General features: G+C 55.6%; 2 protein-coding genes across 2 annotated transcripts in view; one reads left to right on the forward strand and one right to left on the reverse strand.

The window, feature by feature from the left end:
- RSPH14 (radial spoke head 14 homolog) overlaps positions 1–16129 on the forward strand; it is a 79907-nt gene that overhangs the window by 41173 nt on the left and 22605 nt on the right. The window lies entirely within an intron of this gene.
- Positions 1–16129, reverse strand: part of GNAZ (G protein subunit alpha z) — a 53436-nt gene that overhangs the window by 26339 nt on the left and 10968 nt on the right. The window contains exon 2 of the mRNA XM_047828834.1: positions 2946–4124. Within this exon, the coding sequence (XP_047684790.1) occupies positions 2946–3668 (723 nt within the window). The 5' untranslated portion in view covers positions 3669–4124. The remainder of the gene's footprint in view (positions 1–2945; positions 4125–16129) is intronic.

The following is a 16129-nucleotide window of genomic DNA, read 5'->3' on the forward strand; positions in this document are numbered from 1 at the left end:
CAGCAGTGGTGGGGTGCAGGCCTGGCTGCTAGTCCCTCCCTTCAGAAAATGCCCTGAGCAGCTCCAGAGCCTGGCAAATGCAGGCTTCCCAGAAACACCCCTCCCCCCGCAAGCCAGGCCGGCAGCTGCCAACACTGCCCAGGGCTGCCCGCTGTGCCGCCACAGGGACAGGGCTGGGAGTAGGCTAGTGATGCGAGGGCCTGTGTGGGGCTGCCTGTCCAGTCCTTCGTCCACCCAGCCCAACTGGGCAGCCGTTCACTTGCCCACGAGAGGGGACCCACCTGTACTGACAGGCTGCAATAGAGGGGTGTGCTGGTGTTGGGGTCAGGGAAGGCCTTTGAAGAAGGTAACACCTGAGATGAGACCTGAAGAACTGGGGCAGGCAGAGACAGGGTGGTCACACACTTAAGGCTGGAGACAGCAGAGCGTGTGAGTGAAACAAGCCCACGAAGGTCAGAGGAGAGAGGGGAGGGGCAGCAAGGAGGCAGGCATGGGCCAGGTGGAGCCGGTGGGGCCTCAGGCAGGAGAAGGCCTGGGCTTGGGCCCATCTTTAAGGACACTTGGGTGGCCTCCTGGCTGATAGGTTCAGAGAGCAGAGATAATAACCAAATCCCTCCATGAAGCACGTGACCAGCTCAGGCCCCAGGCATCCTGCCTCCCACATCCTGCCACACCTGTGGGCACTGGCTTGGTTGACAGAACCTGCCAACAGACGATCTGGGAGCCTGGCCCATTGCTGGAGGAATTTGCCATGCTTGCTCTGGAGATGACAAATGAGGCAGCCCCAAGATCCAAGGAAGATCTGGGAAGGTCCCAGAGCACAGGCTACCACCAGCCTCAGGACACAGCAGACACAGGCAGAAGCCTGGAGAGCTGACCACAGGAGTACCGTGTTCTGGGGCCTCACCTGAGCAACTTGCTTTGCATCGTGGCCCGGTCAGCCCCAAGTCCTCTGCTCACAGCAATGCCTCATCAAAGAGCCTGACCTCACCCGTCGGCTGGGATGTTCCTTCTGCCCAGAACCACACATGGCACTGAAGTGGGTGCAGGCAGAAGAATAAGAGGAACTAGAACCCCTAGGGACCACATAGTACTGGGAGCAAGGCAGGCCCTGCCCCGTGGATGCGGTGTCCTCAGCCCAGACACCCTCATACCATCACTGCCTGGCACGGCCCTGGAGAGACCCCTGGATGCATACAGGAGAGATGAGGGGAGCCCTGCCTCTGTCTCCGTAACTACCTGCAGCTGTTTCTTTCCTCTTCTCCAAGAGGCCGGGCTTCCTTGAAAACCTGACGAAAGCTGAAGACCTTCTCTCTATCCAGAAAAATGCTCAGGCACCTGGCAGGATGGCCACAGCCCGTAGCCATCCACAGACTTTCTTGGGGCCACAGGGCCAACTAAGACTCCCAGCTAAACCCAAAGAATAAAGCCACCACCTGCCTTAAAAAAAGACCGAGTGAAGGACTAAGCTCCTTCCTTGCCATTGCCCTGGTTTCCTGAACTCTGTAGGGTCAGCCCCCCATCCCTGCCATTTCTCAGCATGGTGGGTCCCCCTGATGACTATTGTCACCCTTTCCCCTGCCAGCCCACCGACTCCCTGAGCTGCTGGCACGCACAGTCCCATACCACCTACAGCTACTTGCAGACTTCTGTTTGCCCCCATGCCCCCCACCTCCAGGATCAAAGATCTCTTAAGAGCAGATTCCAGGTCTTTGCTCAGTGCTTCTGCCGGGCACAACACCTCCTCTGCAGGACAGCCGGGTGGGGCAGCCTTGGCCAATCCCATCCCATCTGGCTGCTCAGCCTCCACCACCACCCCTGGGCGCCCAAGGAGACTGTGTTGCTTGTGCACTGGGCCTTTTGCCTTGGTTGAGCTGCATCGGTTGCCCACCCTCTCCTTGCCAGTGGCCTGGCTCCCTTCTTTGCCCAGGCTCCCCATTGAGCCCCTCACTGGCTCAGCACCAACCCTGATTGTACCTCCCTACGCTACATACAGTCTCTGGGGCCTCCACCCACCACATGCCTTTGAGCCTCCTGCCCCAAACAGTGGTTCTCAGCCTGGGCTGAGGGCCTGAAAGAATCCCCATACCCACCCAAATCCTGGGGATTAAACCTCAGAAATAGTTCTTAACCCTGTTACTGCCAGACTCCCAGGATCCAGATGGGGTTATGGGGCCATGGCTGCAGTTCCCAGGACCCACAGTGCCAGGGATTGGCAGGAGTTTTGTGTACTTACTGAATTGCCACATGGACCAACAACTGGATACCTAGCTTGGGCCTTGTCTCCACTCTCATCCTGCAGATCTGTTAACCTCCCTCCCAGCCTCCAGCGTTACCCTCCCCTACACCTGAATGCCCCCCAACATCACCTGAAGTGAAGCCCCTCACAGGGCCGAGCTTCCCCAGTGACCTCCAGGTGTCCTCTGGGCTCCAAGCAACATGCTCTTGGGGCTGTGGAGCAGACCCCACTCAGCAAAGGGATGGCTCTCCATGCCTAGAGTATTTCAGGCATGGGGTGTGGGCTGCTCGTGGCACTCAGGCAGGGGCTACCTGGGCACCTAGGGTCTATGAGCACCTAGAGGGCAGTGCTGTCAGCAGCTGGATGAGGGCATCCATACCCAGTGAAGCCGAGGGTATGGTGGTTACTCAGAGGGTATTCAGAGCCCTGAGGGCCTGTCAGGGTACTGAGGTCAGAACGGGACCTGCCCATGCTGGGGCAGCCACTGAGAAAGGTGACAGCAGACACTACTCCAAGGTCCTGTAGTGGCCGTGATACCCAGCACATTGCACACTGTGCTCCCAAAGACAGCATGTCGCTGGAACCACCCTGGCTCCCCTTCTGACTGCAGCCTCTCCTGTCCTGCCCTGCCCATACCTCAAGCCCACCCCCTTCCCAGGAGCCAGCGGTGGTAGGAACAAGCAGAGGAAAAGCCTGGCACACTCACCGTCTGGTTGTCCTCATAGAGTTTCAGGTCGTAGCCACTAAGCTCCACACAGAAGATGATGGCTGTGACGCCTTCAAAACAGTGGATCCATTTTTTGCGCTCTGATCTCTGCCCGCCCACGTCCACCATCTTGAAGGTGAGCTCCTTGAAGGTGAATTTGTTTTCCACTATGCCCGTGGTCATGTCCCGGGAGCGCAGAATGTCCTCGACAGTGGGGATATAGTCGGGCGCGGCAATGCGCTCCAGGTCGTTCAGGTAGTAGGCGGCGTTGTCCTCCAGGTGGTACTCGCTGGAGCGGCCGAAGCAGGCCTGTGCCCCGGGGTCGGCCCACAGCCGCCTCATGACCCCCAGCAGCTCGGGTGTGATTTCACCCTTGCTCTCGGCAGGGCCCGTCAGCGCGAAGAGCTGGACTGCGTCGTAGGCGCGGTCCGGGTTATGGAAGTCGATCTTGAGGGCGGCCAGGGCACGGATGATGCGGGTCAGCGAGTCGATGGCGTTGTAGATGATGAGGGGCTTGTACTCCTTGCAGGCCTCCAGGTTGAAGCCACCACTGTGGATGATCTTCATCTGCTTCACGATGGTGCTCTTGCCCGAGTTGCTGGTGCCCAGCAGGAGCAGCTTGATCTCACGGCGCTGCCGCTGGCTCTCTGAGCGCAGGTGGCGGTCAATTCTCCGGGACCGCCGCGCCGCCTCTTTCTCCTCTGAGCTTTGCCGACATCCCATGGTCCGGCAGCGGCGGGCCCAGATGCAGAGCAGGGGACGGGGCACCTCTCCCTGTTGCCACCAAGCAGGGGACGCTGAGATGCAGGCCGGGTATGCCCGGCAGACAGAGCCCGCGCCCTGGAAGCGCTCAGTGCGGGTGGGGGGGCGAGGCTGTGCCACGCTGCAGCCCCTGCCCCAGCACCTCTTCTCCGGCTGGCATGGCGATCTTCTGTTGTGAGGAGGTGGCCGAGCCCTCCCTCTAGTGACACTCCACCTGCCCAGGCCAATGTGGGGCCTGATACGCCGTAGTCATTCCCTGTTCTCCGACGGTGGGAAGCTGTACTGTAGCGGCTGCCTAGGCTGCTGCCGTCTGGTTGCTGGTTGCTGTGGCGATGCTGCTAAGTGCGGCTGGAAGGCCAGCCACTGGTGCCGCGGGTGCTCCCTGCGGCCCCCCTGCCTTGGGCATCCGCCCTTCACCTGCCAACACAGAGAAGAGGGTGAGCCTCCTCCCACTGCAGGCTGGGTGGGAAAGGGTCAGACCTCAGACGTCGTCAGGAAGCAGCCTGGGGAAGAGTGAATCAAACCCCCTCCCTTCCTCAGAACTCTGCTGAGTCGTGCCCAAACCACAGCAAAACAAACGTGCCTGGGAGCCACGCCCCACACCCCTCCTGGTGAGCCAGTTTGCCTGAAGTCTGGTGCTTGAGGAAAGGGTACCCAGAGCCATACCAGCGTTTTCAGAGTGAGGGAGTGAGTACGGAGCCCTGCCACCCCTCCCTGCCCACCGGACCCAGGCAACCTCCCCCTCCCAGAGCCTCAGTCTCTGGGTCTGGTGGTCATTAGGATTCAATATGGCAATCCTGCTGTGATGTCCCTCCCACGGCCTCCCTCACCCTCTACTACACTTGCTGGGACTGTACCCACATGTGCCACAGCATCAATGGGTCTTGGCCCCTCCTTGGTTTATGGTGAGGTCCCATGCCAGAGTAACTGGATGACTCCCACTCACCACCAGCTCTCAGGAGCTAAGTCACTCCTGCTCTCCCAGGGCAGGACATTCACCAGAAGGAGGCTGGCCAGGCCTGGCAGCAAGCAGACAGGCAGGGAACAGAGCAAAGTGGAGACCCCAGGCTGGGAGCACCACGGGGTAGATAGCAGCCTGGCTCCTGGTGGGTGAGGGGGAGGGAGGCTCAGGCTAGGTGGGCCCAGTTAGGGGAGCAGGGACTGGGGGGTGGGATGCAGGGCAGCAGCAATATGTGGGAAGCAAGACAGGCCAGAGTATGTCTGAGGGCATTAGGAAATGCTGAGTTCAGGGCAAGGCAAGGGGGCAGCCCACCGGCTTCCTGGTTTCAGGCCAAGTCTATCATGTCCCTGCCTCCCACCTTGATGGTCAGTAAGGAACAGTTGTGCTCATGCCCTAGGCAGGGCCTCAGCACCTCAGTGCCCGGCCCTAGCCAGCCACCTGCTGACCTAGGATGCCCAGATGCTCTTCCTGGGCCTCCCCCATTGACCTATGAGCAGCTGAGCCAGAACCCTCCCCTCCAGGGCAGTCCCAAAGCTCAGGCTCTGCTCTCCCCACCTGGGAGCCTGCCCCACACAACTCTTGCCTCCTTCTTCCAACCTCTGTCCCAGCCTGGCTGCCCCCTGCAGCCTCCTCATTCTGCCATGGCCAGTGTCCTCCCCTCTAATGTCCCCATTCCCCTCATGGTAGGTCCTGGTTGGGAAGGACCCAAGGTGCCTGACAGATCCCAAGACCCAAGGGCCTCATCTCGTTTCTCCACCGGTCCATTCTCCCAGCTGGCCTCTGTGCCTGCTAGACCTGGCAATTCTGCTCCAAAGCAGGCCCTGAGTGCCGGATCTTTCCCTGGCCCACCTGCCTCTGTGGCCAGGGGCCCTATAAGCACCTCTCACACCACCTCTCCCTCTCAGTAGAAACTTCATGTGCCCCCAGTGCTTCCAGGATGATGAGTTTCATCCCAGCTGTGTGGCCTGGGCACTTGACTCCACATTACAGAGCCTGTCTCTCACCGGTCACAAGCATCTGTTAGAGATGAAGTGTTCAGTGCAGAGCCTAGTCCCCAGCCAGTGGCAGCCAGTGCCCCAGTGTCCTCATCACTTGTGGGTGCCTGTCCCCTGAGGCCTGGAGCAGCACAGTACCCTGCATACCACGGGAACTCAGTAAGCACTGGTGGGAGAGAGGAAGGGAAAGACTCAGGCTTGAAGAGACTGAGGAACTTTGCTGCTTTTCCACAGTCCCATCAGACTGAGGATGGGGGACATGCTGGGTATGTATCCCGTGTAAGCAGAGGTCAAGGAAGGGATCTGAGCAGCAGTGAGTTCCACATTGTGGAATTACATGGGATTTTTTTCTTCTTTGCATTTTACCATATTTCTTGTATCTTCTTGATGAACTTTTGTTGTAAGAAAGGTTTTATAAACAAGAGTCAGGGCTTTAACAAGGCCCTGTCTCTCATGCTACCCAGGACTTGCCTCTCTCCACCCTGGACTCTGAGTGTGTGGAGCAGGGACCCAGTGGCTGTTCCTTGGTCCCTACTGATGACCCAGAAGCCCCCTGGGTGTAGAAAGGAGTCCAAAGTCCCCAGCAGCTGCCGCCCAGGGCACCACTCCTGCAGGAGTGCTGATGCCCTCCTTCCTGAAGGCAATGCCAGACAGGCCGGGGGTGCCCCATGTTGTCATTACTGTTTTCCTCAATTTGTGCTTGAAAATCTAAGGTACACCCAGGCCCCAAGTGACCAATTCTCTCTCAGTTGGTTAATGACAGGGACAAAGATCATCCAGAAGGGCAGGTTCCTTCCACCGTTTACTGTCACCTAGACTAGCAGCAACAAGGCACCAGGTCTCCATGCCTTGGGGCACCCTGCAGTGACCCCAATCTTGGGACATGGTCTAGCTCAGACAGGTGACATGGCCTGAGGTCGTGCAGACCAGTCCTCTGCCTCCATGCAGAGCTGCACCCAAACAGACCAAGACATTGGCCGCTTCCTTGCAGTGCTGCACATGATCGCCCCGCCTCCAGATCCTTCTCAAACCCAAATCCTTCCCCTTGCAGCTTCGGCCCGCGGACCTCTCCAGGCCCGGCACAGGCTGTGCTCTGGAGGGCTGGCTCAGTCACCCCAGCCTGCTCATCAGTGGCCCCCTCGCCTTGCTCCTATACCAGAACTCCGCCTATTCTTCACAGGCCAGCTCACGCGTGGCTGCCACCCCGCCAGCAGGGCACCTTGTCCCTGCCTGTGGCCTGAGTCTCTTTCTACTGTGTCCTTTCTTTCTCTGGTCTCTCCTGCCAGGCTGGGGTTTCCTTAAAAAATGGTGATGCCCTTACCAAACACCATATACAAAAATTAACTTAAAGCAGATCAAAGACTTAAATGTAAGACCTAAAACGACAGAATTCATAGAAGAAAGCATAGGTCAAGAGCTGCATGAACTTGAATTTAACAATGATCTCTTGGATATGACACCAAAGGCACAGGCAACAAAAGAAAAAAATAGCAGGGGTACCTGGGTGGCTCAGTTGGTTAAGTGTTTAACTTCGGCTCAGGTCATGATCTCATAGTTTATGGGTTCAAGCCCCACATCAGGCTCTGTGCTGATAGCTTAGGGCCTGGAGTTTGCTTTGGATTCTGTGTGTGTTTCTCTCTCTCTGCCCCTCCCCCACTCATGCTCTGTCTCTCTCTCTCAAAAATAATAAACATTAAAAAAATTTAAGAAAAGAAAAATTAGAAAAACAGGACTCCATCAAAAATAAATTTTGTGCGTAAAAAGGCACTATCAACAGGTAAAAGGGCAACCTACAGGATGGAAGAGACTACATGCAATTCCTATATCTGATAAAGGATTAATATCTAGAATATACAGAGAACTAAAACTTGGCCACAAAACAACCTGATTCAAAATTGGGTAAAGGACTTGAATGGACGTTTCTCTGAAGAAAATAAATGGCCAAGAAGTACATGAAAAGAAGCTCAACATCACGGACCATTAGGGCAATGCAAATCAAAACCACAGTAAGATATTACCTCATACCTATACAAATGACTACTATATTGAAAAAAAAAAACAACAAGAAAAGAATAAGCAGAAATTAGATCCCTTGTTCAGTGTTGGTAGAAATATAAAATGGTGCAGCTGCTATGGAAAACAGTATGGCGGTTCCTCCTCAAAAAATTAAAAATAGAAGGGCGCCTGAGTGGCTCAGTCAGTTAAGCGTCTGACTCTTGATTTCAGCTCAGGTCAGGATCTCATGGTTCATGAGTTCGAGCCCCATGTCAGGCTCTGCACTGATGGTGTGGAGCCTGCTTGGGGTTCTCTCTCTCCCTCTTTCTCTGCCCCTCCTCCACTTGCTCCCTCTCTCAAAATAAATAAATAAACTTAAAAAAAAAAAGTAAAAATGGGGCGCCGGGGTGGCTCAGTCATTTAAGCATCGGACTTCAGCTCAGGTCATGATCTCACACTCCGTGAGTTCAAGCCCCGCATCGGGCTCTGTGCTGACAGCTCAGAGCCTGGAGCCTGCTTCACATTCTGTGTCTCCCCCTCTCTCTGCCCCTCCCCTGCTCATGCTCTGTCTCCCTCTGTCTCAAAAATAAATAAAAACATTAAAAAAATTTTTTTTTAAGTAAAAATAGGATTACCAGCAATTCCACTCCTGGGTATTTACACAAAAGAATGGAAATCAAGGTCTTGAGGACGTTTTTGTACACCTGTGCTCATAACCACATTATTCACAATAGCTAAGAAGTAGAAACAATCCAAGTGTCCATTGGCAGATAAATGGATAAGTAAAATGTGATGCACCCATACAAGGGAATATTATTCAGCTTTTAAAATGAAAGACACGTGCTTCAACATGGATGAACTTTGAGGACTTTATGCTCAGTGAAATAAGCCCGTCACAAAAGGACACTGTATGATTCCACGTATATGAGATCCTTAGAGCCATCAAATTCAGAGATAGATGGTTGCACAACATTAGTAATGTATTAAATACCACTGAACTGTACACTTAAAAATGGCTAAAATGGTAAGTTTTACATTACATCTATTTTAACACCCAAAAAAACCCCCAAACAATAACTAAACAAAACAAAACAAAAAAACACACAAGTCTTACGGGTAAGTCACTCCAAAAATAAAAATAGTGAGGAGGCCAACTTGTGCAAGAGAAAGAGGCAGGCTCCTGCCTGGTCCTGGCTTCACCCACCAGTGGAAGGTCACTTAGGGCCCACATCATCCGTCCTGTGGACTGGAACACCTGACCTAGTGGCCCTCAGCTGGTACCAAGATTCATGAGAGGGTGAATCTCGCAAACCCAGCCTTCAGTCCAAAGCTGCCTTATCCAGGGAGGTGTGACTTGTGTTTTGGAATGACCCCAAGGCTAAGGGCCGAGCTTCTGAGAATCAGGAGAGCAGTTTGGGGGTAGTGGGCGGGGAGCCTGGGGCTGGCCACGTGGTCCTTGACCAGGGCAGCCACAAGGGAACATGGGAGTAGAGGGGAAAGAAACACAGCCAGGTGGCGACTGTGTGCACTGGGCCAAGTCTGGGAGCTTCTGCCATCTGCATGGGGCAGCCCCCAACAGTCACATCCGAGGTGGGTCCCTCTATTAGAGGTACCCTCTTCCTTCAGATCACCAGAATCAAACAAGCAGAAGGCCCACTCGGAATTCTCCCTGCGGCTCTGCAGGGCTCAGCCACATTCCAGGGTGTATAGAACTGGTGGTGGGGAACAGGGATGTGCACTGACATAGGGAGGGAGGCCTGTGAACAGGAGCTTTGGCCAAGGTCCAAATGGGACCTCAAGACAATCCCATTCTGAGGGTCAGCTTCTTTGCCTTTATGTGAGGCTCCTGCCAGTCCTATCTCTTTTAGTCTATTCTGGGCTTTAGTGGGCTTCTTTAGGACTCCCCGTCAACCTAAAGACAAAGGGCCAAGGGCAGGACGACCACATTGTTCCCTGGTTCAGTAAGTGCTCACGGTTCCCCAGGGCCTGACACCCACAATCCCCCACCACAGCACTGCTGGGTCTGGCTGGAAACTGAGCAAATGGGTGAGGGAAAGAGTGCCAGGCAGAGGAAAGGCATGTGCAAAGGCCCTGTGGGCGAGGGGAGAGATGAATCACGGTGTGACTGGGGAGATGAAGGAAGGTCAGAGTGGCTGGACAGAGAGAGGAGTCACAGGTGAGAGGACGAGGCAGGGTTGATCAGAGGTGCCCACTGTGTAGGTGCATATTTGTGACCATGTGGGTTGAGTGTGTGTGTGTGTGGGGGGGTTTGCACACTTGCAGATGTGTGTATGTGCCTGTTTGCAGGACTGTGTATGTGTGTGTGTAAGCACTGGTCTAGGTATGTGCCTGTGTGCAGGTCCGTGTATGTGTGTGGGAAAATGTAAGTGCGTGCCCAGGTCTGTGTGTGGCTAGCTGTGGTGTGCCTGCAGCAGAGTGTACAGGGAGAGAAGGTATGGGTTACAGTGTGGAGCTGGGCTGAGGTGAGTGAGAGGGGCTGAGGGGAGGAGTCAGGGGTTACTTACCACTTACTGGGGCTGGGGCTTTGAGCCTGGCATTGGGGTGGGGTTAGGGGGCACTGTTGAACGAAGCCAAGACCCATGCCTGAGTTTTCACAGATGGAGGGAAGTCAGAATCAGGCCAAAGGCAGCAAATTGATGGAGAAGGGTGCCAAGCTGCAGAGTCGGGTCGGGGGCGCTGGGGTGAAGGCTGCAGGTCTGTGAAGGTGGGCAGAGCCTGCTTCCTGACAAGTGACAGGTGACCATGAGCAGATGGTGAGGGGAGTGTAACTGCTGGGTCAAAGGCCCTGAGGTGAGAATGCGCCTGGCCAGTCTGAGAGACAGGAAAGAAGGTGGGTAGCTGGCATTGAATGTGAGGGGCTGACAGTAGGAGGTCACTGTAAGGGGTTCTGCTGTTTCTCTGAGCAAGTTGGAAGCCAACCAGAGTGTGAGTGAGGAGTGCCCTATCTGAATAGAACAGGGTGGGCTCCTACATGTAGTTATCCAGGTGACAGGGCAGCAGCATGGGCAAGGGCTAGGGGAGGGGGAGGCAGGGCTGTATGGTGGACAGTGCCTGGTGACGGAGTGGGGTTGGTAACACTTACGTCCACTACTGTCCTTGCTCACGGCTGAGTTAAGGGCCAGGACAGAGCAGGGCAGAGCAAGGCTGTGCAGCACCTTGCTTTTCTTGTGTGCATTTGTGCATGCTCCCCTACAGAGGAAGAGAGCCTAGGGCCAAGGTCACCAAGGTGTCGCCCAAGCCAGGCTAAGCCAGGGGTCTCCAAGGAGAGAAGACAGCTTATCAGCTTACAGGCCTGGAGAAGGCCTGGCCTTGGCGGGTGGGACTCGCTCATCACCAGGAGGGAGGTGGAAACAAGAAGCCAAGCCCCTCACTCTGCGGACTCCCTCCCTACCCAAGGAAAGCCCACTCCAAGCTGAGATGCTGAGTCCTGGGCTATCAGAAAGGGGTAAATCGGGGGTGGGGGGCAGAATTTGGTCCCATTGAGGAGGTAGGCCCACATCTAGACTGAATAAATGGAGAAGCATGGTTGTGTTTGATGCCCAAGCAGAAGCCACTCAGATGGCCAGCTGTGGGCGAACAGGGGTAGAACCCCAGAGGCAGAGGGCAGCCCAAGTCTCAGGGCCAGCAGGCAGGGTGAGACCACATACCCAGGGTACCAGCAGGCCCCCGGTTTTCTTGCAGACATGACACACGTGCCCCTTGGAGAGTGCTCAGCCCCAGTGTGGGGATCAGCAAGCAGTCTGAGGTCCTGGGCCTTTCCATTCCCCCAGAGCTGCCCACTTGTCGCCCCCCATGGAGGCCAAGCATCAGCCTGCCTGGGCAGGGCTATGACTCAGCACTACTGTCCCCTGGCCCCGCACCCCACCCCAGCTTGCTCAGACACCTTCTGCTCTGGCAGCAGCGGCTCTCCCACCTGCCAGCTCCACCTTGGCACCTGGCAGCTGCTCTATGGTGACCTGGAGTGGGAGGAGGGTGGAGGCCCAGCCTGGGTGTCTGTGACTTCAGGCCCTTCCTTGCGTAAGGGCATCTGGGCAAAGCAGGGAAGGCTCTGCCCCAAGTCCCAGTAGGCTCATGTCTTAGGGTTTGCAGGCACTGTCAGGAGAGGCATGTTGGGGTACCCTGACATATTGGGGTCCACATGCCTCTCCTGCTTACTGGCCTTGGCTTGCAGGTCAGAGAGGCTCCCATCACCTTCTAGGGGCAAACCCGCCCATGTTGTTTCCATCCCATGTTGTTTCCATCTCCTTCTAAAGAGCGGGTCTCCCTCCCCGCCCTCCGGAACCGTCATCCCTGCGTCAGCTCCCACCGTGGCTTTATTTTAGAAACACAGGGTCCGGAAAAGCCTCTGCCTGTACAGTCACTGATTATCGGTTTTCCTCCCCTCTTAGTAAGGAAATGTTTCCCACTGCCCTTTCATGCCTGGCGCACTAGAATCCAGTGTTCTACTTTTGGTCAACATTTGTGCACACTCCTTCCTGCCTGAGTGTCATGCGCTGGGGTTCCTTGTCTGCACCCCGATTTAGGTCTTCTAGAACCCAACCTGGACCTGCAGGGGTCTTCTTAGTGGCTCTTCTGTGGTCTCGCATAAGCTGATGTACTTTCACTGCCCCGTTCTTGTGCTGGTTTGGACTTCCCTCCCTTTCAATTCCCCACTTCTCCCCTGTCTGAACACGGTGAGGCCCAAGCTGGTATGTCACCCTCTCTAGCACTGCTGTGCCCACCAGCCAGCACCCTACGGGTGTGTTACTGGCCCCGTCTGCATGCATCACCCTAATGGTCTGGTTGCCAGAGCCTGGCAGAATCTTCACGGTGCCGTATCCTTGTGTCCTTGGACCGTCAGGGATAACTATGGGCTGGGCCTGGGGAGGGTCTGTCCCAAGGAAGCTGCGCATCGTGGTGTCAAGGCCAGGCTTGGCTTCACTTTCCAAGCCCACACTCTGCCTCCTTAGGCTGCTGAGGCCAGCCATGGTGGGGGACACAACCAGCATCTCTCTCATGTGTGGGTCAGCCCTTCCCCTTCCATATGTGGGACAGGTGGTGCCCACCTGTCCTCATACACACGTCCTGTCGAATCGACCTTATAGCGTCCCAGGGACATGGGTATGACCATACACATGTAGGAACTAGGGTTTGAGGAGCAGGGGGTGCTTCCTCAGGGCTGCCTGGCTGGCAGCCTGTGGGGCTCAGCCTCCACTGGGGCCTCCGACTTCTGTCCCCACGACACAACCCACTTACCTGCTGTGACTTACTCAAAGTTTCTCTTTAAATTGACTTGCATTTTTAAGTACTTTAAAAATGACTTCATATTCATACTTAAATGGAAGCTGAGGTTGCTGTAGGCAGAAGGAACCTAAACTGTAAGCTGGTGTCGCTGCTGCCTGCAGGGACGCTGGCCATGGAAGGGCCAGCGGGGCGCTGGCTGTTTGTTAAACAACTGGGATTAGCGCGCTGGAGGGTGTGAGAGCCACACTGGCACCAAACTGAGATTTTCTCCTTGAAGGAAAGGGATTGAGAGAGAAATGAGAAAGGATTACCCTCCTCACGGGGAGGGCAGCTGCTGCTCACAGCTGTGGCCTCAGGCCACCTTGTATGTTCTGGAGGTGCAGATGGATACACAGGGAACCCAGGCCCAGAGGTCCTCTAGCTGGGACCCCTGGGCTGAGACAGTGGGGTAGGAGTGCCAGCCCCACATCCCTTGTCTTCACTTAGGCCAGAGACCATCTCTCATCTCAGGAAAGAATACCACTCTGACCTCAGGAAGTCACCCCCTCTTCTGCTCAGTTCCATCTGCCTGTTCATCAGGGCACCCTCTGCTGCTTCTCTCATCACTAAATGACCTAGCACGAGGTGCAGTGGGCATCTGTAACCAGGCCTGAGGCCTTCTACACTCAGATCCAAATGGGCAATCAATCAATCAATCAACCAACCACTAGGCCCCAGACGATCATCACTGCACCCTCTGGGAATCAAGCCTAGTGTGTGGCAGCTCAGCTCTGGACTCGGGGACATGGCAGGGGAGGCGTGGAACAAGCTGAGTCTGTGCCTGGAGGAGCTCATATCCTGGCTGGGGAGACCATGAGCAAATAAGTGTGAGAGGCCATTTTTGATAAATGGCAGCGCCGTGGAGAAGAGGGAGCAGAGGCATGTGGCGGGAAGATCCAGGGAGGTGACAAGACACGATTGTAAGAAGCCACTGTCATGTAAGGGTGGGAGAGGGGGCCAGAGCAGGAGGCAGGCAGGGTGAGGACACCTGAGGGGGACACTGCCACAACTGCTCAGTTGGGCAGCAAAGACCTGCCTGGCCTGGGCCCAGCTCACAGCAGGCCCACCTGAGCAACATCCTTCCCATGGTTCCCTAGGGAGTGGCTCAGTGACGGCTGCCATGGCAGAGACCAACTCCTCCCAGGGGCCAGAGGGCAGAAACTGTGCCCACTGAGACCTTATTTCTCCCATGAAAGTGCCTTTGGTGGTGGTGATGGCGGGTGCATCAACCTGCACCCAAGAACTGTGGGCAGTCTGCTGCCAGTCCCTAGGTGGGACCCTGGACATGTGGGCTCCCCAGAAAGGCCAGCAAGGCAAGGCCCAGGAGTACGGCTGAATGCAACATGTCTCCCCCACTTTAGAGCTTGTGGGCCTGACCAGCATCACGTATAGCAGAATCTGGGTCGGCCCATTCCAAATGCTCCAATGGTTTTGGACACAACAACACATATTTCTGGACTAAAAAATCTTATCTTCCTGAGGAGATAAAAGCCCCTGCTTGCCTTGGTGCCAGTAACACTGGATGGAGGACAGGGATAGGCCACCCTCCTAGGAGCTGCCCTCTGGGGAAAGCTGGCCACCACACCCCACCCCTTCCTTCCTGGGATCCCCCACCCCCCACCAGAAGCCTGGTCCCTGTCTCCCTGGCTGCGTTCCCCACTCCCCTGTCACAGTGCCCTGTCCCAGCCCACCCCACTGAAAACATCCCCCTCTGGGGCCAAGCAAGAGCTTCCCCCACTGTGAGAGCCCCCTCACTGTCGCAACACCAGGCAGCCCCCTTGGAGCCTGAGGGACTCGGTGGAGACTTGCCGCCTGGCCTTGTGTGACCTTGAGCTAAGTATCATGTGCTACTGGCTCGGCACTGGGACTGGACTTCACCCCGGGAGAGTCCAGCAGGGATGCCCAGGACTGGCCCTTCATAGGCCTCTGGGCCGCTGGCTGCCTTGCAGGTGCCTGCCCTGAGCATACCCACCATGCCCTCAGGTCGGTCTGACCTCCTATTCGAGGCCCACCTTACCCTCCCTCTCCTTCTCTGTTGCCAGCTCTGTAAAGATGTGTAGAACAGATGGATGGGTAGATGGACGAACACCAAAAATTACTGGTTCACAGCTCCAAAGCTTCCCAGCACTCCCTTCTGAGTGGGTTACCTCACATGACCTTGCCTGGGGTCCTGTGTGGTCTACTGCCGTCCACGCGGGGCCTCTGAGACCCCAGCAGGGGACTCTGACCCCTCTGCCGGTGCCTACCCTCCCCCAAATGTCCCAGGGCATTTCACCCACCCCTCCCCAAACTGCAGGCAAGAGTCCTCCTGAGCCTTCCTGCCTCCCCCTCCTACCACCCCTGGGAGTTCACCCTGCCCTTTCCCGCCTCAGCTGGTTTGTAATCCCACCAAAAACTCTATCCTGACCGTTTCTCATCCTGCTGAAAATAAGAGAGGAGCCCGGGGAAGGCATGGGGGGAGAGAGCACACCCGTGCACCCCACCCCTCCCACCCTGTGCACCAGCATCTCCTGGTCTCTCTCACACTGAGAAACCCCACACTTCCCTTTAAGTTGCTCCTGGACTCTCCCCTGGAGTGGTCCTGAGGAAGGGGCTTCCAGGTTGGCTTGCCCAGGAGAGAACTCTACAGTGTGGGCAAGCAGACCTTCCCCTGCCCTTGTCTGTTACTGACCCATCATTTACAAGCTTTTCAGGTAAACAGACCTACCCCTCCTTGTTCTAAGGTTAAAAAAAACAACAAAAAACCAACCCTGTAGATCCCACCAGGGGTGTGTGCGTGCATGCGTGTGTGTGTGTGTGTGTGTGTGTGTGTGTGTGTGTATGTATTTATTATAGGTATATTTTCAAGATCGGTTAATGACCAAAAGTTGCCATCAAAGTTGGGACTTCTGGCTGGTTGGCATATTGAAATATGACTTAACACAGGGAGTCATAAGAAATGATAATACGAACTTTAAACATTTTAATTTAACTTAAGACAGATAATCATACATTCCTTTGCCAATTTTGGGGGCGGGCCATCTTTTCTCAGAGCACAGTCTCACTTATTGGAGTCACTGTCACTGTTCCTTCTCAAACCAGAGCACATTATGTGTGAGGTCCAGTTGGCTTTCTCCGGGCAGTGTGAGGTTGCAAAGTACCCAGGACCTGAATCCTAGGTTGTCATGGCTCTCTGTCTCCAGTCTCAC

This window comes from Prionailurus viverrinus, chromosome D3 (genome assembly GCF_022837055.1).
Source record: "Prionailurus viverrinus isolate Anna chromosome D3, UM_Priviv_1.0, whole genome shotgun sequence".
Lineage (NCBI taxonomy): Eukaryota > Metazoa > Chordata > Mammalia > Carnivora > Felidae > Prionailurus > Prionailurus viverrinus.